The 26,046-nt window shown below is 41.8% G+C and overlaps 2 protein-coding genes across 4 annotated transcripts; both read right to left on the minus strand.

The window, feature by feature from the left end:
- Window positions 1-1,097: 1,097 nt before the first annotated feature.
- On the minus strand, window positions 1,098-25,819 carry myom1b (myomesin 1b). 3 transcript variants are annotated; one of them, XM_070852666.1, is made up of 39 exons: window positions 25,689-25,779; window positions 25,031-25,244; window positions 22,968-23,102; window positions 22,658-22,832; window positions 21,350-21,507; window positions 21,064-21,156; window positions 20,377-20,465; window positions 20,089-20,130; window positions 18,291-18,452; window positions 17,876-18,037; window positions 16,353-16,494; window positions 15,978-16,177; window positions 15,560-15,613; window positions 15,344-15,468; window positions 15,045-15,228; window positions 14,639-14,813; window positions 14,203-14,324; window positions 10,579-10,775; window positions 10,357-10,483; window positions 9,416-9,600; window positions 9,223-9,337; window positions 8,983-9,139; window positions 8,635-8,741; window positions 8,482-8,526; window positions 8,245-8,381; window positions 7,999-8,143; window positions 7,504-7,563; window positions 7,037-7,104; window positions 6,834-6,947; window positions 5,824-5,911; window positions 5,703-5,741; window positions 5,496-5,601; window positions 5,040-5,203; window positions 4,817-4,853; window positions 4,585-4,607; window positions 4,336-4,391; window positions 3,914-4,129; window positions 1,533-1,674; window positions 1,098-1,436 (listed from the first exon to the last, which is right to left on the minus strand). In XM_070852666.1, exons 2-39 carry the CDS (start codon window positions 25,180-25,182, stop codon window positions 1,195-1,197), a joined length of 4,740 nt encoding a protein of 1,579 aa, XP_070708767.1. In that variant the 5' UTR covers window positions 25,183-25,244; window positions 25,689-25,779; the 3' UTR covers window positions 1,098-1,194. The 3 variants fall into 3 exon arrangements, with proteins under 3 accessions (XP_070708767.1, XP_070708765.1, XP_070708766.1); XM_070852664.1 differs by lacking the exons at window positions 1,098-1,436; window positions 1,533-1,674; window positions 25,031-25,244 and having other exon boundaries at window positions 2,701-4,129; window positions 25,689-25,784; XM_070852665.1 differs by lacking the exons at window positions 1,098-1,436; window positions 1,533-1,674; window positions 22,658-22,832; window positions 22,968-23,102; window positions 25,031-25,244 and having other exon boundaries at window positions 2,701-4,129; window positions 25,689-25,819.
- On the minus strand, window positions 11,337-13,749 carry LOC139221366 (uncharacterized). The gene is made up of 2 exons (XM_070853310.1): window positions 13,656-13,749; window positions 11,337-12,496 (listed from the first exon to the last, which is right to left on the minus strand). Exons 1-2 carry the CDS (start codon window positions 13,747-13,749, stop codon window positions 11,916-11,918), a joined length of 675 nt encoding a protein of 224 aa, XP_070709411.1. The 3' UTR covers window positions 11,337-11,915.
- Window positions 25,820-26,046: the final 227 nt, after the last annotated feature.

The following is a 26,046-nucleotide window of genomic DNA, read 5'->3' on the forward strand; positions in this document are numbered from 1 at the left end:
GTCTTCTGTTAGTTAGTAATTTAACTATTCAACTTTAACTTTATGGTAATCTATGGTATGGTGCTGTATTCTACAGTAATCTGTGGTATTCTGTGATATGGCACACTGTTCTGTGGTAATCTATGGTACAGTAATCTGTGCTAATCTATACACCTGTTCATTCAGTGGTTTTTCTTTATTTTCATTATTTTATACCTTTACAGAAGTGAGTTAAACTGCAAAAAGGTTTGTTAATTAGCACATTTTCACAAAGTATCTCAGCGGTAATAGTATGACCTCCATATCATAAGAGAGAAAACAAGTCTTAACGATAAGTATGCTCGTTCACCAGAACAAAAACATGAAGCCTGGCTGGTGCAGTAGTGAACTAATGCTCTGGGGGGAAGTAGAAAGTTTCAGTTCTCCAAAAAACCTGATGAGTCAGACTATGACTGGCTGTTTTATGCAGGGAGCTCCTAGATTGAGAATTTTAAGTTTGGTGCCTGGATTTTTGATATTTTGAAATAATATGGCATCATTTTGCATTCAGATGAAACTCTAGAGTTATGTCTTGTAAATCTATATGTTTTTTAATATACTTTTGCTTGCTATGTCCTTATTATGCATCTACTACAGCATGTTACGAGTAAAAATAACAAAAGTTTTTAATAAACATCACCGCCATCGCCATCACTGGACCTCTGCAACTTTTACACCTGTTGATTTGGATTAATTCTGCCCTATTTCACCCCAAGAATGTCTCATGTTTGCTTTGTTCTTCCCTCCAACTAGCGAGTGCCTCAGCTCTATAAACTGTTTAATTCTGTCACTCCGTATAATCCCTAAAACCTCTGAAAACCTTACAAGTGTGACCATTTAAACCAATAAATATTTCAGCAGTCCTTTATTCAAGCAAATATGATTAAAAAAAAGATACACACAGTAGACAAAATATCCAAATCAAATGCAGACAAACTGTAAAAACTGTGAGGTGTTATACATAATGTTAAACAAAAGATGATGTTCCATAAAATACTCGTTGTATTACAGAAATGTGGAATATTGTTATTGTTAAAATCTTATAAGAGCATATGCAGTGTATAAGGTACAATAACTAGAAACACATCAATCATATTAGGCAGAAAATCCCACATCAAACTTAACATATTTATGTACTTTATATGTGAGTAAACTCAATATTTTTCTCCACTAGATTCACTGTGATTCTGGCTGTGTTTCAGCTTGCTGTTCAGACTCCTCCACTGTGTCTGCAGGCTGCTCAGGGGCTTCTGATTGGTCAGCAACCTCTTCTTCAGCATTGTCTGTCTGTTCTGAATCTGAAGCTTTGGGTTCTGCTGCAGCATCAGCCGTCTCATCTTTCTGCACTTCGAACTCCTCACTCTCACTTTCCTCGACGTCGTCTTCCTTTTCCATGGGAAGAGCCTCAGCCACAGACTCTGCAAGACAACAGTCATTAGTAAACACTTTGTCCCCGTCATGACAAAATTAGGCCATGCTGCAACGTCTCAGGCGTCACATTTTGGCCCTCTCACCCTTTCGCTTCTGCATTTTCACTTCAGTGCCCGGTGTTTTCATCTTTTCCGCTGGGGTGTTTGGGCCAAATACCACATTCCCATCTGCATCAGTCCAATATGAAGTCACCCCCAGGTCGGGGGTTCCCTCTATGATCTCGAGCTGGGAAGAAAAAAACTGGAGTTGGAAAAAAGATCCCTGCTCTAATCACAAGCAACCATCACACCAGCCAAAGAATGATGTCCACTACTTACCCAGGAAGCTCAGTGAGGATAGACCTATCACTGAAGTCATCCAGGAAACTTTCATAATATTCTTCATAATCAAACTATTCAAATCCATATTCACCTGATTCATACATTTTATAACCAATTTCATTTCAGAGAGGTGTCTCCATTGCAACATATGCAATAACTTCACACGAAGAGGGATATTATATTTGGTATTATTGCCGGATCACAATCACATTCTTCAGCTGCTATTAAAGCAGCCATTCAAAAATTGTAAAAGGACAACGTATGTAAATGCATACTGTGCATAGATATATATAATTGAGTGGTTAAACTTGGCCCACTTTCTAATGAGGACATAGAGACAGCCCTTAGGACTTGTCAGACACACAGTAGTTCTTTTATGTTCAAGAAATCATTTGACATTTTGTTATATAAATTTTTTTACACCACCGTCACGACTGTCGACAGCTAGCCTAGCGCTGCTTAAAGATGAAGAAATCTGCCTGCCAGCCAACTAATTAACAAGTTATATCTTGTTTGTTCAATCTGTGTGATATCGTGGTTTGGGAGGGAGGGTTATTTGCTGGACTGTATTTGTGATAAAATTCATGGGGAAAATGTTTGTATATTGTATTTCTACTGTATCATGACCAGACAACAAGGGCAAACAGCATTAGTTTTCTCTCGATTACATTAAGGTGAGCTTGGTTTTGTTTGCTTTGTTTGTGCTCATCTAAAGGTGAGTTTTTTGGGGTTATTTTTATCCAGAGCATCATCAGTCAAGCACACCATGGTTACAGTGGAGAGAGGGGTTGTCTCCATGCTGGTGGTTGAGCCCCGCGCAGTCCAAGTCTACAGAAATCGTGACTGGGGGTGAAAAAGGTAGGAGGAAACTGAAACGACAGAGTGAATAGTGAAGGGTTCAAAACAAAAGTGAGACAATTCAAAGAGGAAGTGGGGAAGTACATGCTCGTTTTTATTAGTCTCAAAGAGAAACAGGGGAGTAGGAGGTGATGCAATAACAAGTGACCCAACAGTCTTCATTACAGTGGCCTCGTTATCACCATGATCACAACTAAAGGAGGTATCATAATCATTAATGAAGGACTGTGAAGGGGATGTCGTAACATCGGTGAATAACATGGACAATAACAATGACTGTGGGCAAACAGAGAGACGGGGAGACAGAGGAAGTGACCACAACATTCAAATGATTGTGTGAATAACAATAAAACAGGACTAAATGTGAAATCTGGTAAAATGGTACGATTACAATAAAGGATCATGTTTTAGCCTATTTGCAACAATTTTTGAGTACTTCTACTCATATATAACTTAATATTGTAACACACAGTACAGACAGGATGCAAACTTTTTAGAGAAAGTCGATCGGAGATGGTGTTTTCAACCAACTCATACAGCTAATGTTAGCTCAGTTAGCTAGCCACAGCTGATAAAATCTAGAAATTCGTCATTATTGTTCTGTTATTGAACACAGAATAGGTGTAGCGACAAACTTATGGTGGCTAGTGGCTTAGCCAACTGTAGAGAGGTGAAAATTGATTGATAATGCTAACATTAATAACATCATTGTGTGCTTTTGAAACTGGTTGGCAGTGAAGTATGCATAACTTGTTGCAAAATAGGATAAAGCATGTAAAAACATTCATTTGGCTTTTAATTGGACATTCCACACTAAATTCACGACTTGTTTTCTACGACTTAGCTTTGCATCTCATCAACACATGTCTCGAACTGTTATCTTTGACTTTCTTTGTCAAATAACGTTTCTTTTTTTTTTTCCCTCTCTGCACGCCACAAGTTTACACAAACAAAAACTAAAATTGTACCATTTTTGAGTGGACATGATGATGCCACAGATACATTTTTATATTCTAAGTTTGATTTGTCAATATTGGACCAAATATCTACTTTAATTTCAAGTTACAGCTCTCTTAACCACACTCTTGATCTGTTGGACATCTCATTTCAGATTCAGCACCACTTGAGTTAATTTTATATTCTACACAAAACATCTAACACATCCTTAAGCCTTTTTTTTTCCTTTGACTGTTTCCAGTGTTTTTCATTTATACATATTTACGACAAGATTTGGACCGCTTTTATTTTTTCTTGCCGCCCGCCTCATCAGGGATGAAGACACTTACGGTGAAGTCCCCGCTCTCTGTGCCGTACTTGTTCTTCACCAGGATGCTGTACTTGCCAGAGTCCGACGTGTTCACGGCGGTGATGGTGAAGCTGGCAAACTTGCCCGACGCAAACTTGAGGATGCAATGGTCGTCGGACGTGATCTCCCTGTCGTTCTTCAGCCAGGTGACCTCTGGCACGGGGTCGCCCGAGATGTTGCAGGTGAGATTTAGGGCCTGGTGGGAAGACAAAGATGCAATACACACACACACACACACACACACACACAATATTACAAAGTTATAATTACATGTAGCACAGAATTTTTTTGCATGTCATGGAAATTCAAGTTTTTAGTCATGCAAAGTCATGAAGAACTCAAGGTCAAGTTAAGACAGAATTTCACATTTGCCTTAGAGAGGGAACAGCTGGAAAAGTTTACCTTGCCCTCCTGTATAGTGACCACATCAGGCAGGCCTCCTGCCACTCGAGCACGACCTGAAAGAAACAATGTTAACTTAAATAATGACAACACATTCTTCAAAAATGTTTTTTCTTTCCATAAGAATAAAAACCCTATAAACTTAAAAGTTTTACTACTTTTCTACTTTACTTAAAAGTCTGTGATACAGTATTCTAAAAAATATATGAAGGAGGCGTCACAAAGTGATTTAAAAACCACATCACTTACTTCTCTCTGCAATAGCAGCAGCTCTGATGAGATTTAAAAAAAGAGGGAACAACAAATTAGACCATCACTGCAGAGAATTAGAAGTGAAAATTTAAGGCTTAAACTGCATGCATACTTCGTATATTAACTCAAATCAGAAAAATTGTAGGTTTACATTTACAAACGTGTGTTTTTATGCATGCTGTGATAAAGCTACACAAAGCTGATTGTCATCGAGTAGTTAGCAGCTTACTTGAGTCTCTGGAATTCTGCAAAAGCGTCGTCGAATGCTGCAGAAAAAAAGGTTGTAAGAATCTGAATCCGGTTTACTGCTCAAGTGAGTTATACAGGAAATTCAGCTTGTGTAGGACAGACCAAATGCAAAACAACATAACTACAAAGACTAGTTTGTCGAATAAGCAACATGAAACTATAGAATAGTCATGTATATGATCTTTATATGCTGATGGTCTCACCTTGACCAGACAGCTCAGCAGTCCTTCTCAGGCCACCTTTTCCATCGTTGAACTCTATGGCATATTTGCCCATGTCTTTCTCCGTGGGCTCTGTGATCTGCAGCCACAGCTGCTCTCCCACAACACCACTCTTTATACGGTCAGAGAAGGCGATGGCCGAATCCCTGTCGGAGAGATGTCAAACACACACACACACACACACCTCTGTGACATGGAAACACAAGGAAGACTACAGGTGGACAAAAAAATATTTTACTATCATACTTCCTTCATAAAATCTGTCTTAAAGGGCACAAAACTAACTAATTTACTCTCACAGTGATATAATACAATGTGGTCAAGTGACAGGTGAGAGGGAGCATCATTCTTAAAGTAATTAGAGTGGCTGTAACTAATTCATTTTAATAAGAAATGGACACCCGCTTCCATAAGTAAAAATGTAGACACAGGACTTACTTGTAGTGCCATGTCACTTGAAGTAAATCATTATAGTAGCTGACAAAGGTGTAGAGTCGGATGCCCTGATCTGTGCTTGTGATCTTCAGCGGAGTGGAGGAATTGGCTGCAGTTACAGGTAATTCAGATATTTACTTTTAGGTAAAATGCAGGTTTAAACTGAATAAAGTGCCACGTTATTTAGGGACAAAATGTTTGTTTACTTACCAATAAAACCGAAAACTTCATTCATCAAGTCTTTGAACCCTAGAAGAGAATATATACGGTGATATATTTGCTACAGCCACGAGGTAATTGATCGTCTCATTGTGTGCGATTGTAAGGATACCTTGATCTTTCAGATTCAATGTGGACGTGTCTTTTCCTCTGTCGTCCTTCAGAACGACCTCATACACGCCAGAATCCTTCTTGGAGATCTGACAGAGAGAGCAGGAATGTCAGACTCGGCCGTAAAACAACACAGGACAAGGAGTATGATTTGTATTCATCTGAAAAGGCAAGCTTTTCTCTTCTGCTATGGGTGCTGCAGAAAACACATACATGACGCAAAAAGCAAAAAAGCAGACAGACAAACAAACATTGATAATAATAAAAAAAAAAAAAAAAAGCATTCTCAGGCAGGACGGCAAAACCATAAGTGGCCGTCGGCCCGTGACGACAACAGATAACTGTTCCCAACTTTTAGTCTTCTCCAGATTACGTCGTCACCACTGTCTGCTGGGGAGTCGCGCTGAAATGGGACACATGTGACATCATGTTTATATATGTTAGAGCACCCGGAAGGACGGCATGTGAATGTCACACGGACAGAGGTTTAGAGACGGGACAGTGGGATGGGAATGAGTTTATGAGATGAAGAATGGAAATAAGGGTTAAATGAAATCAGAGAGGGAGGCACAGATTAAAATAGAGAAGAAGATGAACAGTACAGTTAGAGAGGAATGATAAGGGCGTCCAAACATTTAGTGTGAGTTATTTAATGACACCGTCAGGTCTTAAAATATGATATGTTAAACTGATACTTAGACAGGTAATGCTGGTTATTTATAACAAAACATTTTAGGAGTGTTCAAGTGTAATTAGTAAAAGAAAGAATGTGTTAACAACTCCATTTTGATTGTTTTTGTACTTCAACTTACTCGTCATTACTTGTGGACCAACACTGAGGTGAAAGATGCCCATAAAGTGTGAAGGATCCATATGGCTTTGTGCAAGGATTCCACCATTTACATTCATATATGCAGATGAATTCAGTGACAAATATACAGAACAGAAATATACATATATATTTATATATAAATCCGCACGTCACGCAGGTCTCTTTTCTCATATTCCTACCTGAGCAATTTCCAGTTTCAGCACTCCCTCGGTGAAGCCGAGATGCTCGTCTGCTTTGATCTCGTGTCCGTCTTTGTACCACAGCGCGGAGGTCTCCTTCTTCATGTTGCCAACCTGAGGTGGAGCAGAAGGAGGTGAGAGATGCTCACAGACACTCACAGTGTTTCTTTGATGCTGAAGATGAAGAATCTTTTACGTCTCACCTTGCATTTCAGCACAACGCAGCACTCTGGTGTCACCTCATAACCCAAATACTCGATGAAGTGAGGACCTGGAACAAACATGGAAGCTCTAATAATGGAAATCACAACTTGTAGAGCTGATGTAGACAAAGATTCAGGTGGAGGTGGAATGTGTATTGGATTAAGTGATTAGTCAATCAACAGGAAATTAATCAGTTATCTATTTCATAGTAATTAATAATTGAAGCAATATTTAAGTCAAAATACCAAAGATTTGCTGGTTCCATCTTCTTCAGAGTGATTTTTTTTTTGCTTATCTAATGTCTTTGTAAATGTGACATTTTCGATATTTTGGGCTACTGGTCAGACAAAACAAGACATCTAAAGACATCAGTCTGGACTCTGAGATACTGCCCTGAATACATGAGTAGCACATCAGCATACAGCCCTAAACAACTGCGATAGTCATAATAGTGGAGGTGCCGTACCTTGCTTCCTGAACCACTCTTTCCTCTGGAACTCTGATTCCTTCTGCAGCTCCTTGAACACTGCAAATCAAAAGGGTTTACAGTGTTAACATTTTATGGCTAAAAACGACACAACTTAATCTAACCACCTGTTTGGTTGCTGTTGAATTATGCGATAACATGAAGGTAGTGTGGGTTCGGTGTTGCCAGGCTGGACTGACGTACAGTAGCCCATTCAGAGCCCAGAACCTGCCAGATCATAAACAAGCACAAATTCTTCATCCTCAGTCAGGAAAGCAATTTTTTTTTCTTTTACTGTGTCCTTTTTAAATGTTTCTACTGCCCCCTAGTGCTCTGCATCACAGCTCCACACTCAACCAGACGGGTTTGGGAGGTTGATTCCCCATGGGTTATAGCCTCTAAAATAGTATTCAAACTAAACTAAACTCTCATTGAAGTTCAGCTTAATAAAATGTTTGATAAGAAACATTTTCAGGATGATTTGACAGAACATACCGTCTCCTATTAGCACCAGGCTGGACTGGTTGGTAGCTTTCCCATCCTGCAGCTGGAAGGTGAAGGTGCCCTCATCTGCCGGGGTCAGAGACTCCATGATCATCTCAATCACACCGGTGTTCTTGTCGAAGTTCATCTTGTATTTCTGCAAAACAAAGACAACACTTTTAAACATAGAACATTTTTTTAGATATATTATGAATACAAATGTCTGAGGGATGATTTCCTTCTTTTTTGTTTACTGACCTCCCCCTGAGAGAGAACGTTGTCATTGAAGACGTAATCGACTTTGCCGTTGGCTGAGATCTTCTCAGCCTGCAGCCAAAAGCGAACTCTCCCCTTCTCCAGCAGCTCCACAGCCAGCTCGGACTTCAGGGGAATAACTAGAGGACAGAGAAAGAGTGAGAGCCAGCTCGAAGAAGCAGTCCAGTTCGTGACACACTTAAAAACAGCAGTGATGAGATGCGGTGCTGATACACTCACTGGGAAATTTGTGGTCATGACTGATTACCAGCAGCCTCTTCAACTCTGTTAAAGATAGGAGAAACAGGCTCATTAATAGAGGCCAAAAAGCAAAAAACTGGAGTCACTTTATTACATTTATTCATTGAAATGAGGTTTTCTTTGTTTTCCCACCTTCCTCAGAGAGAGTGTAGCTGGATGAAGCACCATCAGTGTGCGTCACAAGGCATGAATAAATGCCAATGTCCTCCTCTCCAGGAGTGTTGAAAACAGCTTTGGACCTGCAAGGAAACCACAGCAGAGAGGGAATAACTACTACTATTGACTTAAAAAACTTAACTCAACTTAACTTAAAAAACTTAAACTTATAAAAGTTAATGTTGAATTCCTGAATCGTTGGGTCTCTCTCTTCATTAAAAAGTTTGGTCCAGACCTGCTCTTTATGGAAAGCGTCTTGAGATAACTCTGATATGAATTGGCGCTGTAGAAATAAAGAATGATTGATTGATTGATTGAGCTCACTTGTTTCCCTTGGTCTCTGAGGTCACGCGGGATGATTCTGTAATTTCCTCATAATTCTTGGACCACACAAATTTGGAGTCGGGGGTCATGTCACAGCATTCAAAGTTCAGGGAGATGACGCCGTCATCATCAACATCCACAACTATCTCTTTAGTGCCTGAAACCCAAAGAAGGGAGAGTTACAGCTTGAAATAATACGCTTAAAAGCCACCTGTGACCAGAATCGAACATTTCTCCTACCTGGTTTGGTCAGAGCTGGGACCGGCTCTGTCACATCTGATGTTTTTCCAACCCCAGCGTTATTCTGAGCCCGCACACGGAACACATACGTCTCTGCTTCCTTCAGATTCTTAATCTGCAAAGTGAAAGAAAACAACCAGATTACACACCAGCTGCTGCTAAGCGAATCTCTGAGAGGCCAAATGATGGCGACCTTGATGTACGTCTTCTCCGTGGCCTTAGTGTTGACTCCTCTCCACGCCTCCTCTGGTGCCTCGGCCTCCTTCATGTCGATGTAGAACCCGTTGACAGGATCACGGCCCTGGTATACAGGTGGTTTCCATAATAACACCAGAGAGTCGCTGCGCACCTCTCTTATCTGCAGGTCATGAGGAGGTCCTGTGGTCCAAAGAGATAGAAACACACTGAAATAGGCACAAAAGGCTAAGAATCATCATTATCATCATGTTAACTAATATTTAAGGGATCCGTAAAATATCTCACAGGCGCAAATATGTACTCAGAAAAATGAAAAATGCTGCTTTCTTGATTTCATGTTGGCACGAATGACATTATAACAGCAGACTGTCTTCCTCAAGTGAAGGTGAAGATGTGAACATGCATACAGACAATAAGCAAAGACACGTCATGATATTGTCATTAAATTAGATCACTTTTTTAGAAACAATGCTAATGCGATAAGTCTTCATCTCTTAAGGGGGATTACGCAATGTGATTACAACCAGAGGTGTGGACTCCAGTCAGACTTCAGTTCAGACTTTCAACTGGATTTTAACACCAGTGATTCCTGACCTCACCTGAACTTCAACCTCTTGACTTGGAATGAGTAGATCTCCTCCCCTGGCCCAAAGGTCAGAAATAATGTTGTACAAAAGTGTTTCACGCAAATCAACTTCTCATTTTACTGATGTGTGTCCTTTCAATCAATGCAACAACAGCCAGTCACAGCAGGAGAAGAAGGACGTGTTATAATCAGGGCTTGAAAGAGATAGTGAGGACTGGACTTGGGAGTTTTTGGATTTTTTTTGCTGCTGCTTTTTTATGATTTTTCACAAATTTGGTGGTTTAGCGATGTGTGCTGCTGGTTTTATCTCATCTTACTGGGACTTAATAGCCAAAGTTAGTCTAACAGACCTGGCACGGCGATAGTCCACTCCTCACACAGGAAGGTGTCACTGGGCAATGACGGGATGCCGACGCCTGCCATGTTGGCTGCCCGCACCTGGAACTGGTACTTCCTGTTCTCCCTCAGGTCAGACACCTGGAGACAAACGGACACAAAGACAAAACCTTGCTTGTGAAATTACCCTGCAGATCTTTGAAATGTTGGAGGTGAAGAATTTCATATCTACTCACTCTGTAGGCCCTCTCGCTCACAGCCTTGATGTTGGCCTCGTGCCACTTCCCCGGCACGCCATCGATGACCTCACGGTAATCCACAAAGTAGCCAGTGATGTCAGCACCGCCGATGAAGGTTGGCTGTTTCCAGGCCAGCACCATGGAGTCACGCACACACTCCAGGACAGTGATGCCATAGGGTGGAGTAGGGGAGGCTGAGATGACACAAAATAATGCCTCAGTAGGGGAACAGGGTGACGTAATGGGAAACTGAAGCACTACAACGAGGTGATATGTTTTATTCCCAAACTTCTTTTTACACCTCCAGCCAGCTGCTCCTAATTTAAAAACTGCATTTCATGAGTTTGTAGATGCTGTTGAGCTTCAGCGTCCCATTACAGAAAACTTTTCTGTTTACAGCAGGTATTGGCTGTATTACAACTCACTTTTTTCCATGGCTAAAAATATTACTGAACTCACCACTGGGTTATCTATAGGATTAAACACAATAGTAAGTGAATACCGGCTGTAACAGAACACAAGTGCATCTTTAACTGTTTACATCAAACTTCACTATTGTGATTTGCATGAAGGAATATTCTGAGATTTTAGGAAAAATGCTTAGGAAAGCTTATTTCCCAAAAGGTCAAACTATTTCTTTATACACGTAATGGGAAGGGGTAAACTAGTGATATGTTACATAAAAGTTGTGGTGAGAAAATTCCAACAAAGGACACAGTGATTTCTTTGAGTGAATGTGAATAAAAGGTCTCTCCAAAAGCAGGATCACTTTACATGGTGATAATAAATTGGCCTGTCGTACACAAATAGTCACGTGAACTTGACACCCTCCCCTATTTAGGGGTGAGAAGTTGGACAAAGTGTCTGAGAGGTGGACATCTGTAGGCGTACACAGTACGCTTCCAAAAAGGTCTCAGGTCACAAGTATCCTGCTCTTGTGTTGGTTGGATGACCCACTTTTCGAGCACAGGGTGTGATTAGCCAGCTCCTGCTGTGACATACTGTGTGTGTGTGTGTGTGTGTGTGTGTGTGTGTGTGTTAAAGTGCTCTAGGTACTCTGTGTGATGGCAGGTCCTGAGGTGCCAGGTGACTGACACAGAGCAACCAAGTGAGGAGGTTGTGGGAAAGTGGTGGCCAACGAGACTACTGACAGACGTGACTGTGTTGAGTTAAAGTTTGGTGATTTTTACAGTGACTTACCTTGAAGAGAGGAGTACTAGCAGAGCACTTCACCTACTCTTTATTGATAATTACATGTCAAAAGCCTGTGAAAGTAAAGGTAGACCCTTGCAGAACTGATGCAACAAGGGAAATCCTTTTATTAGATGGTAAAGTCAGGGTAGAATATTCTCATAGATCCTAAAAGGGGCGACAATTGACTTTTTTGTGGTTTGTTTTGGAGTTGACACAAAGATATCCATCTCTGACCAGTGCTCACCTGCCGACTCTCTCCTGGGCTTCGCTGTCCTCCGAATAGCAGAAGCATCTACTGAGGACTTACGTGCCTGTGGGGCCTCAGGCTCAGTGACTGTCTCTACAGCCTGATCCTGAACCTCAGCAGGGACTGGGTCTAAGTGTGCAGCTGTGGCTATGTCAGTAAGTGAGTCAGAAACTAAGTCTGACACGGACTCTGAGACCAGGTCTTTAGCCAGGTCAGGGGCCCAGGAAACGCTGCCTCTCTTGCCCCCTTTGCTTTTACTCTCCACGGGGTCGGGCTCTGTGAGGGGTGAGCCAGCAGCCCCGGCCCCCTTCCTGGCTTTAGTGTCAGCCTGAGCTTTATTGCGCTTTTGCATAGTGTCAGGGGGGGACTGGACAGTTTCATGCGTGCCCGTCCAGCGTGGCCTGTGCTCTGTTAGTTGGCCCACGTTACCCCCCGGCCCCATCTCCGGCAACACACCATGAGGGATGCCGCCCCCTACAGGAGTTAGCAGAGAAAAGCAAGAGAAGCATTTTAACAACAGGCCAAAAGATCCGTTCACAAGTCACAGCTCCTCTCAATCACGCAACATTCAGAAGACAAGCGGAAAACAGAAAGACAGAACGCAATATTCAGTACATCAAATACAGTAAAATGTCTTCATCTGACTGGGAGGGAAAAATGAAGACAAGATGACCAACGTGTGACATCCATGTGAGAAGGCTCTACTTGGGACAATGAGAGCATGCAGCGAGTGAAGTAGAACAGCCGATGAGTGTGGATGTGCAGGCTTTGCACCAACCCTTTATGAAAAAAAACACTGTGGTTTAGCAACACTGCCAATGGATTTCATCACTTCCTCAATTTCCAACCAAGAGATTAAAAAATTGGTGTGATGAGACTGAATGTTACAGAACACCATGATCTAATTCATATGAAGTAGTGTAATTATTTTAACCTGTTACTATTTCCTTACTATTAAGAAGTTTGACCTGTATTTTTCTAGTATGAAATGCTCTGCAGATTAAGTTTATTAGTTGGAAACGGTGGTATAACAGCACATTACCAATACGTGTGCCTGTGCAGAGAAATACATCGGCATTTTTACTAAGTGTGTTTCATAAGGGAAAACAGAGCATGCCGCTCAGCACAAAGCTGGCCAGTGAATGACTGACATTCAAAGGCTGAAAGTTGTGTTAGTTATAATGCAGAGAGACTTCGGGGAAAAACATGCATGAGATCAGAAGGAGCGTCTCTGATGGTTATCACAGCAGCAAGATCCGTCTGCACAATAAGAGTTAGGACTCAAATTCGATATTACCAGTCTCATCCTAGCTGTGATTAACTGAAATTGTATTGTAGCTTTCTTAGTTATCAATCATCACAGGTTTGCTGAGCTCAGTGAACTGTCAGTCTCAATCAGACTACTAGGCGTAGAAATATAGTGTGTAGGAAACTACCCAAATGTATGTGATGTATGTATGATGTACAGTTAATTGTCATGGCAATGTGTGCATTTTTAACTTCAATCAGATTTCATAAATAATTTATAGTTTGGTTAATAAAGTTCAGTTAGCTATTGAACAGAACAGAGAAAGAGGGAAGCTCAGTGCAGCTTAGGGTACCGGTGAGGTGGAAGAGGTGTGCGCGTTGGTACCTTTAGCACCATGTGGGGTGCTGACACGTCTTGTGCCCAGGATAGGTGAGGGAAATGGGGTGGTGGTGGTTGTGGTGGTGGTGGTGTGTGACATTGGGCTGGTTTGTAACGACCGCTGAATTGGATCGCACTGACCCAAAATAGAGGAAGTCTACAAGTCCTGACCCTGACCCCGCCTCAGGCATTGCAGGGAGAAGGAAGGGGGGGTGGATGTGGCTGGACAGAAGGGTGGGTAGGTGGGGCACATAACAGTGCAGAATAACGTGACAGGGTGACAGAGTGGAGCCATGGTGGAGAAAAGTGTGGGAGTACAGACACTGATGATATAAAGAAGTGCAGACATGTCTCCTACAACATCATGTTGAAGCATTGACGTCTTTGATTTCCAAAAATATAAACATATTTTAAAGGAACATGGTGGATTTTTCCTCTAAGCCACACATATGAATTTACAAACATAATGATTAATCATTTCAATAACTTTCTGTATCCAATCACTTCTCTATCAGCCTCTTGTATTGAGATATGAACCCTCAGTGTTACTCACCAATAGCAGCCTTCACCTCCACAGGCTCAGACTCCGGGGAGAACTGGCTGAGCCCTGCTGCGTTCACTGCCCTCACCCTGAACACGTATTTCTCTCCTGTCATCAGGCCGTGGCAGATGAACCTGCAAATATATGTTTGATAAAATGTAATAAATGTGTGGCCTGTTTAAACATTAAAAACACAGTAAAAACAAGACAAAGAAACATTAAATTGCATGTAAAAGATAATAAAAGCACAAGAAAATAAATAGATAAAGCTTAAGAGAAGATGTATATGAATAGTTAGTTATGTAGCTCTGTTATTGAAAAGCCACAGTAAACAGTAATGTTTTAAGGCCTGGTTTATATGCACTGACAGTTTTAGCAGCCCTTAGGTGTTCAGGAAGCTTGTTCCATCGGTGTGGAGCATAGAAACTAAAAAGAGGAGGGATTTTACCTGGTAGCATTCACAGGCTTGTTGTTGCATGGCTCCCATGTATTACTGTCCACAATACTCCCCTCAATGTAGTATCCCACCAACTCTTTGGCATCATGGGACGCTTCCCAAGACACGACGACCGATGTGTCTGTGTTTCTGGTGGGGACTACTTTGCCTGGGGCAGATGGGATATCTGTGGACCACAATATTCAACATTAAAGGTGCAATGTGAAACAAACTGAATTCTCCTTGTTTCACCCTTCCCTCAGGAGAAACTACCATAGCCTTTGTAAATAATAAGTGTGATCCTCCATTGGTCAAAAATTGGATTTTCAAACTTCTCACAACACAAAAGAACAACCACTTGTTGTTGAAACACTGCTGCTGTTATGACTCATTAATGTATGTTTGTGTGTTTTCTGACCAAGCTTGTCTCCAACAGTTGTGGCCTCGGTTGGGTCCGATGGCTCGCCGACACCGGCAGAGTTGCAGCAGCGAACACGGAAGCAGTAGGACTTCCCCTCGGAGAGATCGAACAGCGCAAAGCGAGGAGACTTGACGGGGATCTCTGTGTTCACCCTCTGCCAGCTGTCTGTGCCTGAGACACACTGACAAACACAGATAACTGGGTAAAAATCTATCAACTTTAGTTGCAGTTTGTGTTTTAGTGTTTCCTTTAATAGATAACATGTAATAATATGTTGTTAAGTAGGTGTAATTTACCTTTTCCACGTAGTACATGACACCTTCAAGGCCTTTCTCTCCAGGTGGTTTCCAGCTCAGCACCACGTAGTTCTTGGTTGCTTCTGTCACCTGCAGCTCACGAGGTCTGCCAGGAACAATGCCCTCTGACGGTCAAAGGGTAAAGAGTTAGGTCTCCTTAGGGTGTCATGGATATGACTGAGTATAAATCATGGTATTAAAAAGGAGATTTCTCACCAGCAGGTTCCTCCTCTGTGACAATGATTTGACCAGTCCAGGGAGCAGAGGTACCTGACAGCAAGTAGATGATCATCATGTAAACGTTTTTTTTTCCAAGTTCTAACATTTCTATATTTTGCTCCATTTTCAAATCAAAATCTGTGTTTCTGACCAGATGTTTATCTGTGAAACTGTGTACAAGCCTTAGAAACATTTAAAACCACACAGAAACCAAGAAAATAACATTCTTAAACAATTAATACAATTTCATCACTGTTTCATGTAGCTGTTATCTGCAAATATCAATGTATCAGCCAACAAATACATTTTCCTAACTTTCTTTCTACTGTTTTACTGTAGTTAAAAAAAAAAGAATGAATGAATGGGAGTCTGGGAGGCTGTGCTTCGACCACACATACATTTGAAGCTGCAGTACCTCTCATGCGGGCGCGGTCAGCTGGGTCCATGGCCGCCACCGGCTCAGAGACTCTGGACGGGTGGCTCATGCCACCCTTGTTGACAGCGCGCACACGGAAGGTGTAGGAACGTCCCTCCACCAGGCCAGTGACGGGGAAACGGGCAAACTTAATCGGAGTGTCATTGCACTGGATCCAGTGGTTGGTTCCAACCTCACATCTGTACACATAGTACATGATAAATCTCATATACTTTTGTTTTCACTGAAACGTAGGAATATATGTATTGATAAGCAGTTCATCACGTATTGCTCTGTTATTTTCACACTTAGCACTTATCAGTGAAATTGTCACCAATGCTGCATTGTGACACCTTGATTGACACACTGGCTGACCTGTCCACAAAGTAGCCCAAGATGGAGGTGTCTCCATCGACAGCTGGCTGCTTCCAGGACACAATGATGTAATCCTTATTGGCATCCAGACAGCGCACATCCAGAGGGGCACCGGGAGCTCCCTCAACCTCAGCATCAGCATCTAACACAAACAGTAACAACATTACTCCATTGTTTCTTCATATTTCTTCATTTCTTTGAGCCAAACATTTGTCTGTATTGAGGGTGGGTGTTTTAAAGTCAGCTTTGTCCTGTGATGAACTGTGGAGCTGCAGGGCTTGATGCCAGGAATGCTTCTGGTCCTCAAGTCAAACACAAGCCAGGAGTCAATCAGCAGCAGGAGGACAGAATTAGCAGCAGCCCGCCCCAGAGTGAAAGGGGATAAGAGAGGGGCCTCTTAAAGAAACATTAGGGTAAAGCCAGGGCACCTAGTAACGCCCGCACTATAGACAAGACTGGCATCATCATGAAAAAGCGAACATGTGCACATGTGAATGTAGCCTATATTTTACAACCATGACATAGACATGACAATAGATCAAAACATTTTAAAATATGACTTCTCTTAATATTGCAACTTTAGCATGGCAGGCCTGATACAGCCAGAGGAGATAAATAAGAGGATAATTGTAACGACAAAGAGCAGTAAGGAAACTGGGCAGCCTTTTGTTTCTCCTTGAAGCAGTTATGTCCAGCATCTATCAGCCAGAGTCATTCCATAGCTGAGCTCTCTGAGAATAGCCCGACTGCAGCCGGGCTCTTATAGCGTTTTGTTATGGAGACTGTACCTGGCCTCCTCTTTACTGGGCAACCATGAGCCGTAACAGGGGGGACAACAGGGTCTATTTTCTGGCATGTTCATAATCTACATGTGTAGAAGCCGGGGCTTTAAAGGTCAGATTGTCTCTGAAGCAAACATAAGCTTCACTGACCACTTTTTCCATGGTATTCAAACAGATGCCAGGGAGTTGCCACCCTGGTGTGTCTCTATTAGAGATATCCTATTTAAAACCCCTCACTCAAATTCAGATACTTTGACTATGTGGTATAGTAATCAGGTGCCAGAGGACATGCTGTTGTGACTTTGACCTTTACTGTTGACACACTTGATAAAAACAAAGTTGGGGGAATCAGGCTGCATTAAGCTTGTGTTGACTGGGTGAAAATGTCTGTGGGGAGATATCTTAGATACATAACATTTTATAGAATTAAAGGCTTGGGGTCCTAAATGTGCTTGAAATGCGATTTGAACAGTGGACAGCGTGGATATGAATGAGTCAGAGCCCTCTGAGGGAGCGTCAGGCCTGGAGGCAACATTTGAGCAAGATGTAGGTAGCTATTTAGGACAATAGCGGTTGATTTGGGGCTAATTCATAGTGAGCTGTTCCTAAATACCTAAAGAACAAAAAGATAAGATAAGACAACTTACAATAATACTTGAAACAGTAATCCCTCATCTAGTGAGCGACTGAGAGTCTTCTAACTTTTACTGACAAGTTAACATGCAGGGAAGGTGTACCCACCTCTGACAAAGACATAGGCTGAGTAGGTTTCGTATCCAGACTTGGTGGTGACACGCAGGGTGTAGAGCCCTTCGTCCTCCTTGTTGAGGTGTGTGAGCGTCAGCGTGGCTCGATCTCCACTCCAGTGCATGTGGTGCCATTTAGAAGGAGACAGCAAAACATCTGGAAAAAAAAGATGGAGGGTCAAAAGGAAGGTAAAACAATATACTGAAAAGCTTAAATTATACAAAACAACTGTACTAATTCCGTGCTTTTTTTTTAAATGCAGGGTATCCCAACCAAAATAATGCATGCGTAACGTCTTTCTTGCTTATTAGAAAAATAATGAATTTGAAATCTCCATTATCCTAGTGTTATTCACACAGGCTTCAGGTTTGCAGTGGCAATAGTCTACAGCTTGAAGTCATCTGCTTACCGTCTCTGTACCACTGGACCTCTGGCTGGTAGCGATGCAGGGCGGGGTAAATGATGACTGTACACCCCAGACTCATGGTCTCACCCTCTCTTCCGAACGATACACCAAACTTATCAACAATGTGAGTCTTGAAGGTGATGCCATACTCAGACACTGGGCCGTCTACAGACAGAGCGTGGGGCAGCAGAGTCAGAGCTTGGAACATGCAAACGGTCTGCATTCGAATAGCAGATAAGAGGAAAGACTACTGTACTCAAATCAAGTGGAAGAACAAAACACTGCACTGTAAAAGAAGCACAACAATATCACATCAATAATCAAGCCCCCCTTGCCTCAAAAAAAAAAACATGAACAATAAGCTAAGTCAAAACTTTTCAGCCAGACAGAAGAAAGTGGGGAAGAGAGCACATAGTTAAAAATAAAGGAGGACAAGCAAATACAGAGCAAAAGAGTGACTCTGAAACATAAGTACAGTGCTCGCAAAAAGAAGTGGTCATGCATTAAACAGTGAAGCACAAGAGACAATAATATCCTGTACTGAAAATACTGAATATTCAGTGAGTTGTTGAATTAGTTAGAAAAATGAATAATTCTACTAATTTCTAATTACTAATTCTCTAAAAATCTATTTTGCAACAATGTTCTACTTTTATCAATACATTCCACTTCCAAGTCTTTATCAGTTAAAGTAGACACTATCAAATGGAGACATTATGTATTCTCATTTAATGAGAAAATCAAAATCAAATACTGCCTCAGTAGTTCCTGTACATCTTGCACCATCCTTCTACCAATGAGAACTATTGCCTATGAAGGTTGCGTACACGCAGACATTGTTGATGCACACAAAGCGCAAGAGTTTCAGCCTGAAATGCTGAAAAATGTGTACATTTTTCACAGTGAGGGAGAATACCGTGAACTCTAAATTTCTACACAGACAAGGGTGGCCATGCATCGACATTTAGTCAGTGGAAACATCAAGTTCACCAAAACGATTTCAAACCAGATTCCTGTGACCCTGTTACCTTCAGCAGTGGCCCCTGCATTGTCGCCGCAGCATCAAAGAAACAAAAGAGTTGTTAGTGCAGAAGCACCCAGTGTCCTCACAGCACCCAAACCCCCCACACCCCCCTCATCACTGCAGGTCAGTCATGTATGAGCAGTTATCCATTACCCAGCATGAGTAATGTTGATAATACTATGGAATTATTTTTGTAAATGCATGATAACATTAAAGATGCATTATTTTAAAACGTGGTATGACAAACTCACAGAGCATTGTTACACTATTGCTAAGCTTTGTGGAGCCCCTTTCAGCCTCTTTTAGCCCAGTGTTTTAGTTTTACAGCCAGAAAGGAAATTTGCTGCTCAGTCTCATTGCTCTCATTAACTCTGCTTCCAGCAGCGGAGGGCAGGTGTTTTCAGCAAATAGGCTCTGACAAAGCAGCTGTACATTACATGCACGATGAAAACAGCAGAAAAACAAGATCAGCATCCAGATGGTGAGGAGAATAAAACATTTTGTAGCTAAATACCCAGGTATTTTTCTCAAGAGATGGTGGAGACCTATAAGAGAGCTATAAGGAGGGTCAATTTATGATTAACATTCATCAGGTAGCTATAGAAATCACTCTAAATGGATGCTTCAGCATCTGCTGGATGCGTAAATGAGTAATTGTTAGCCATAACGCTTAATAAGATGAAACTCTGCTTTCCAGCTTGTTCTTCTGCCCTCTAGTGGCTATGAATTAAATAATGCAGTTTTAATTCCACAACAATAAAATAAATGTACACTTACGTCTGGGTGCTGGCAGGGATTCATCAATTTCTCCCTTGAACCCTATGGAGAATAGCAGCAGGCACTATCAATACATACACAGTGGTTAAGTCATCACTTAGTTCCAGGTTTTGAGACCTATTGCAATGAGAAGGTATTACCAAGAAAACCTTTAAAACTATTTCTGGAAACTTGATTTTACTGATTTATAGTTTAACTTATAGTTTTCTTGTGATTTACAATCATTTTGTCATCATGAGGAACAGTTTTGAGCTTCGTATCATTGGTGTGGGATGGTTTTAAACCTACTCTTGACAACGACGGAGGCAAAGACAGACAGCTCTCCCTGGGAGTTCATGGCAGAGACACGATACTGCGCCGTGTCATCAAAATCACATCTGAAAGAGGAGAGCATCAGGTGATCAATGTCTATGATACGCACATTCTATCTCTTAAGGATTCACGTGTGCAGTGCCTTTCCCCCTCCTCAACCTCAGCCCTCTCAACCATGTAAATAATACCAACTATGTGAGCCCTGACTGTAAAGAGTTCCATAACTCCCAGCCAGAAATACTCATGCAATAAATAGACACCACTGGTGATGTCATATGCACCAGGTGGTGCTGGTCTCTGTACATAAAAGCATCTGTTGTGTGTTGTACATATACTAACAGTCAGACCACAGATGACATATTCCACTAATTCGTGATCTCTTTTGTTGCTCCTAGTGAGGTTTGGTTGCTTTCGAAATGGTCTCAGCTATCTTTAGAGACATGCTCTTTGTTATCTGCAGCAGTTAAGGAAAAAATGTGGCTCTTCTCTTATTCGCAGTCGGACAGTGACAAGTTAAAGGCAGGGATAAAGGCAGATATCAACATGACCATGCCACACATAGCACTGACATGTTATGGATGTTAAACTGTGGTACAAGATGTTTCAGCTGCTTTTAGAGAAGAATTTATTTTGAGATCTGCAGAGAGGAGAGGCTACACTTACTTGTTAATTTCCAGACAGTGCACGTTGTATTTGCTCTCAACTGTATACTTGCCAGGGTTGGCAAGTGGGTCAATTGACACATTGTTTTTGTACCTTGTAGCGGGAAGAAGAAAACGTGAAAGAGGACAGACCAAAGGAAACAGAAAGAACATGAAAAGGATGAAACAGAAGAGGAAAACAATATAGCAATGGGAATTAGATGGAGCTCAAAGGAATGAGCAGGATGTTGAGATGACAGAGAGGATAGATTTGAGGTAAAGTTATGGGTGACGTGTCTGTGACCTACCAGACGACCCGTGGGTCGGGCCAACCACTGACAGTGCAGTGCAGCCGCACACACTGTTTCTCCCACACGGTGTGGGAGCGTGGTTTAATCACAAACTCCGGGGGATGCATCAGGCTGTCTTCGTTCATGCGCTTAAAGTGTTCCTCGTGTTCATGGATCTGCAAACCAAACAGTACTTAAGCATTAAGTCACTCAGGACAACTGTACCTTTGCCATAAACTAATAAACCAAACAGAAAAAAAATAAAAATCCCCATAACTTCCCAAGAAATTCACAATGCATGGTTGAAGCAAAAACAAAGCTTTGGCATACACGAATTGAGCAAGCTCCCAAAATATCTTTTTTTTTAATTTTTTACACATGCAGGATGTATGCACTTTTCATCATTACACATGTTATGAGTGTGAGTGTGTGTTGCTCCTAGCGAGGGGTGCTGAAGCCTAGTTGTGCATCCAGAAGCTAATCACATAATATGACAACACCACTGGGACACTGCTTCCCTGTGTCTCCAGAAACATGATCTCCTGAGGAATTTGTCGCCCAGCAGTAAGGCTATCTGGCAGAGTGGAGACAGGCGAATACACTAAGGGGGTCACTGCAGCTTTTATGATGCTCAATGAATGGTTGGGTGCTACATCACATAATCACCCTGGGACATAAATAACTCCCTTGTGGAAGGAGTAGTAACAACCACTTAACCACAGGCACTTGGCGTTCCTAACCAGTACTACACTTAATTATGCTCACTTATGTGACTATGCAGATAAAATAATTATGTTATGTAGCCTAATATTAAGTTTAGATTATAGATTTTCTTTTCACAAGTTCTCACAAGATTTCATAAGTAACAAATGATGGTCGAAGATTTCATGAAACAGAATAGTCTGCTGTTGGATCACATGTAACAAAAGACATGAAAGAGCGTGGTCTCCTGTGATGTCACAGGTAGAGTAGGCCAGTCTGTGACATCACTAAGCATGAAGTCTGTTTCGAGGAACTAAAACAGTCTGTGATGTCTTTAAACAAAATTGTGTATTGTGATGTCACAAGAAACAAAAACAAAAGAACCAGAAAGGACTACTGTGAAGTCACAAGTAACTAAAGCCACACAGTGACATCATGTTGGTTGCTATGGGTACGAAAAGCCAGTCAGTGATGTCACGAAAGGAGAGCGGCTTCGCGTCACACACAATCATGTCACTGATGTCCTTTGGTGTAAAGATAATAAGCACTTATCCACGTTGTTGTTAACGTCTTTGACTCCCTGTGTGACCTCAGGAGAGTTACATGTAGAATTCCCCCACTGACCCTTTTGTTCAGGGAGATGCGTTGGGCTGACTCGCGCATGGCCTCCCTCCTGGAGATCTGCTCTGACCTCTCCATCTCCAGGCCACTGGTGAACAAGTCCCTGGAAGCCATGTATGCAGCAGTGTCCCTCACCCTTGCTTCCCCTGTGTTCGATAATCCTGTGGCAAACTCTTGACTAGGAGTTTGCAGAGCAGAGCAGAGCAGAGCCAGGGATGGATGTGGGGAGTAAGGCACATCATTAAAACCGAAATAACTTTTGGATGTTACAAAAATAAGGACATCCAGATTTACATGGTGAAGAATTTATTACCTGCCCCTGAAGATAGGCACTACATAGCCGATGATTTGGTTCTCTTTATCCACAGCCAAGTAAGTTGGCTTGGCTCTCTTTGGTTCAGGGCTCAGTCTGCGCGCCTCCAGCCCAGAATGTGAAGACACTTTAAGTCTGGGACATATAGGACACCGTCAGCCTGGCACCCAGCCAGACAGTGCAACTAATAACATCAACATGTGAGGATGAAGCAAAGGTGAGGGTAGATGAGTTGTAGACGATGGTTCAGTGGGAGAGGTGGTTTAGTTTTGATTATTTCACATTTTTACACTTCTGCAATAATTACGTTTTCACAAACAAAAAAGGCTATCTGATATCAAAGACCATATCCACTGAAAATAGTTATTTTTCAATCACCAACAGACCCAAACAACACTTTTGCTGCAACCTAACAGGATGGTAACATATACCAGAGCCACAGATCTGGCACTACACCTGATATTATTGCCCAAACAAGTCATATAGCATCTGCAAATCTTTATAGATCACATACAATAATCCATAATGATACCACAGTTATTTCCCTCTTTGTGTTTCTTCAGATGCATTTAAGAAAGGGATGTCAAGTAGAGTAATAGCAATGTGGAAACACTATCTGCAGCCCTTAGAGACTTGGGGGTGGGGGCTCAGGATGAGATAACGTGAACATGATAAGGAGGCGAGAGCGAGATGGGTGACAGGGCAAATGCCCTCATTTCTCCTGCTTCTATCTGGGTCACTGTTCCTTTATCTCTGACCATTTACATTCTCATTACTTTCCAGGATCAGAGCCGCAACAACTCGCATTAAAATAGATTATAAAATGGGGGCTTCGTTTTCGTTACTGAAATCCAGTAACGGTTATCCCATGTAACAAATACAGTGATCTTTGCAACATTATCATAAGCACCCTGGCTGCTAAATCATCATCACATCATAACGCTACTTTCCTCACCTCAGCACACATTCAGTGGCTGGTGGGCCGCCTGGTGGGCTGCTTGGCTACAAGTGTAAAAGCAAAGATCAGACGGCGTTAGTAAAACCTAAGCCCTCTGACCTGTTCACACTCTCCAGGCCAGTGTATTTAAAGACCTGCCAGGCACTATTAAAGATAGGATCTTGTTTTACCATTCCCAGGATGATAAAGTTGTGGCAAATCAGACACTTGAAAAGCACTGTTTTAGTGACAGAGAATCACATTATCACATTGTTTGGAGAAGTCAGATAGAAAACCAAGCCACCTGACTCATAATTTTCATTTTGTTTGCAGTATTTGTTGATTTTTTAAACCAACTCTCTCCTCTCAAAGTTACTGCTTCTTCATATTAATGTATTGCTTTAACATCTAACAACAAACACAGACACTAAAAGAAACTCATTTGACCCATGTATGTTCTCTTAGCAATGCATTCAACAGAAATGACCTCTAATGAGCAACAACTCTTCTTGGGTCTATTCAAAATAAAAGGAAGCAACTGAGTTTCCACGACGTTATAATAAAGGTAAATGCTGTCAGACTTTAAAGATATTAAATCCACAACACAGGGGTTCAGATTTCAAGTGGACAAGACACCTTGCTTTCCCTCCAACATGGTATGCACAGGTCAGGATGCTATTTCAGTCTAAGGCATATACCATAACTCCACCATTACATAACAGTGCATTTTCTTAAAGTTTATTTAACAAAGGGTTCTGCTCTGAATGGAGCCAAAACGAGCCAAAAACTAAAAAACTTTACTGAAAAACTTGCTTTTCATAATCAGTTTAGTTGTTTAGGAATATGTGTGTTAAATTTGTCAGCATGCGTAAGCCGCCATGCGAAGAGCTTCATGCAGGATTCAGAGCTGTTTCAGGCCAGTGATCCTCAGGTGTGTGTGAGGGTTGATCAAAGTGAAAGATGACTGTTAGCAGGAAAGATGATCCCAAAGCTGTGACAGGGAAGTGGTCCAACAGGAGTGATGGAAGTAAACCTGATCAGGTGGGTTGGATGACGGTGTTAAGGGAGGCTTTCCTGTGACATAGAAGTGGACTGATGAAGGTATGATCCTCTTCCTCCTCCTTACCCCCTGCTCCTGCTGGCGGCGGACGTGCTGCTGCTAGCACTATACATGCTGCTGGACTGGTACTGGCTCAGTTTAGACTGTGTCTCCTTGCTACGGTAGCCACGGTCATAGTGGCGATGGTGCTTCTGGTAGAAGGGTAGAGATCCAGACATGCTGCAGGCCGCTCCTGGTACAAGCCCCGAGTTTCCAAGTTCCTTGCTGCCTATGTGCCTTTCTATGTGGGTAGTTAGTGTTCAGTTAGTGTATACCGTCTTGACTTTCATTGAATTTTAAACATTACAGACTTTTGGTGAAATCAGTAACTGTCTGCATTAACAAGCTGGCCATGCTTTCATTTACTTCAACATGTTCTGCATAGTTGAACATGGATAGTTAATTTAGCTCTCAAGGTGTAAAACAAATAACGAACAAAATAACATGGAGAAATATATAATAAATCTATGCCAGCCAAAAACTGCATAATATTTCCTTGATTGAAAATATTTCTATACATTTTAGCGTTCATGGAACCTGTAAATTCAAACCTGCAACATCAGCTAGCAAGACATGATATAAGATTCAGGCAATCAGGCACTTTCTCAGCATGCTAAGACAGACATGTGCAACAGCTACAACCAGGTTTATCACATCTTATCCCTGCACAACAAGTGCCACTTACCCTGGACAAAAAGCCACAAACTCCAAGCTTTAAAGGAAAAGACGGTCCAACTCCACACTTAAAGCTTGATATCCCAGCAAACCAACAGGTAGGTGCACACAGGGCTGCGGTCTACACAACAAAAATAATATTGGCCCTCGCCGGAGTGTCCAGGCAGCAGTCACAGCCTTTTATGGTGAGGGTGGAGATAAATATAGCTGAGAGCACAGTGTGGGGGCAAGTCAACCCCTGTAGTTCAACACATTTATGGGTGCGGGTCTCTGATGATGAGCATTACTGCCTGATATGCAGGTAAACACGGGCCTAACTTGAAGGTTTTTTGTCTGTATTTTTTAATAGAATTTTTTGCCTCCTTCAT

The sequence above is a fragment of the Pempheris klunzingeri genome, chromosome 21 (assembly GCF_042242105.1).
Source record: "Pempheris klunzingeri isolate RE-2024b chromosome 21, fPemKlu1.hap1, whole genome shotgun sequence".
Lineage (NCBI taxonomy): Eukaryota > Metazoa > Chordata > Actinopteri > Acropomatiformes > Pempheridae > Pempheris > Pempheris klunzingeri.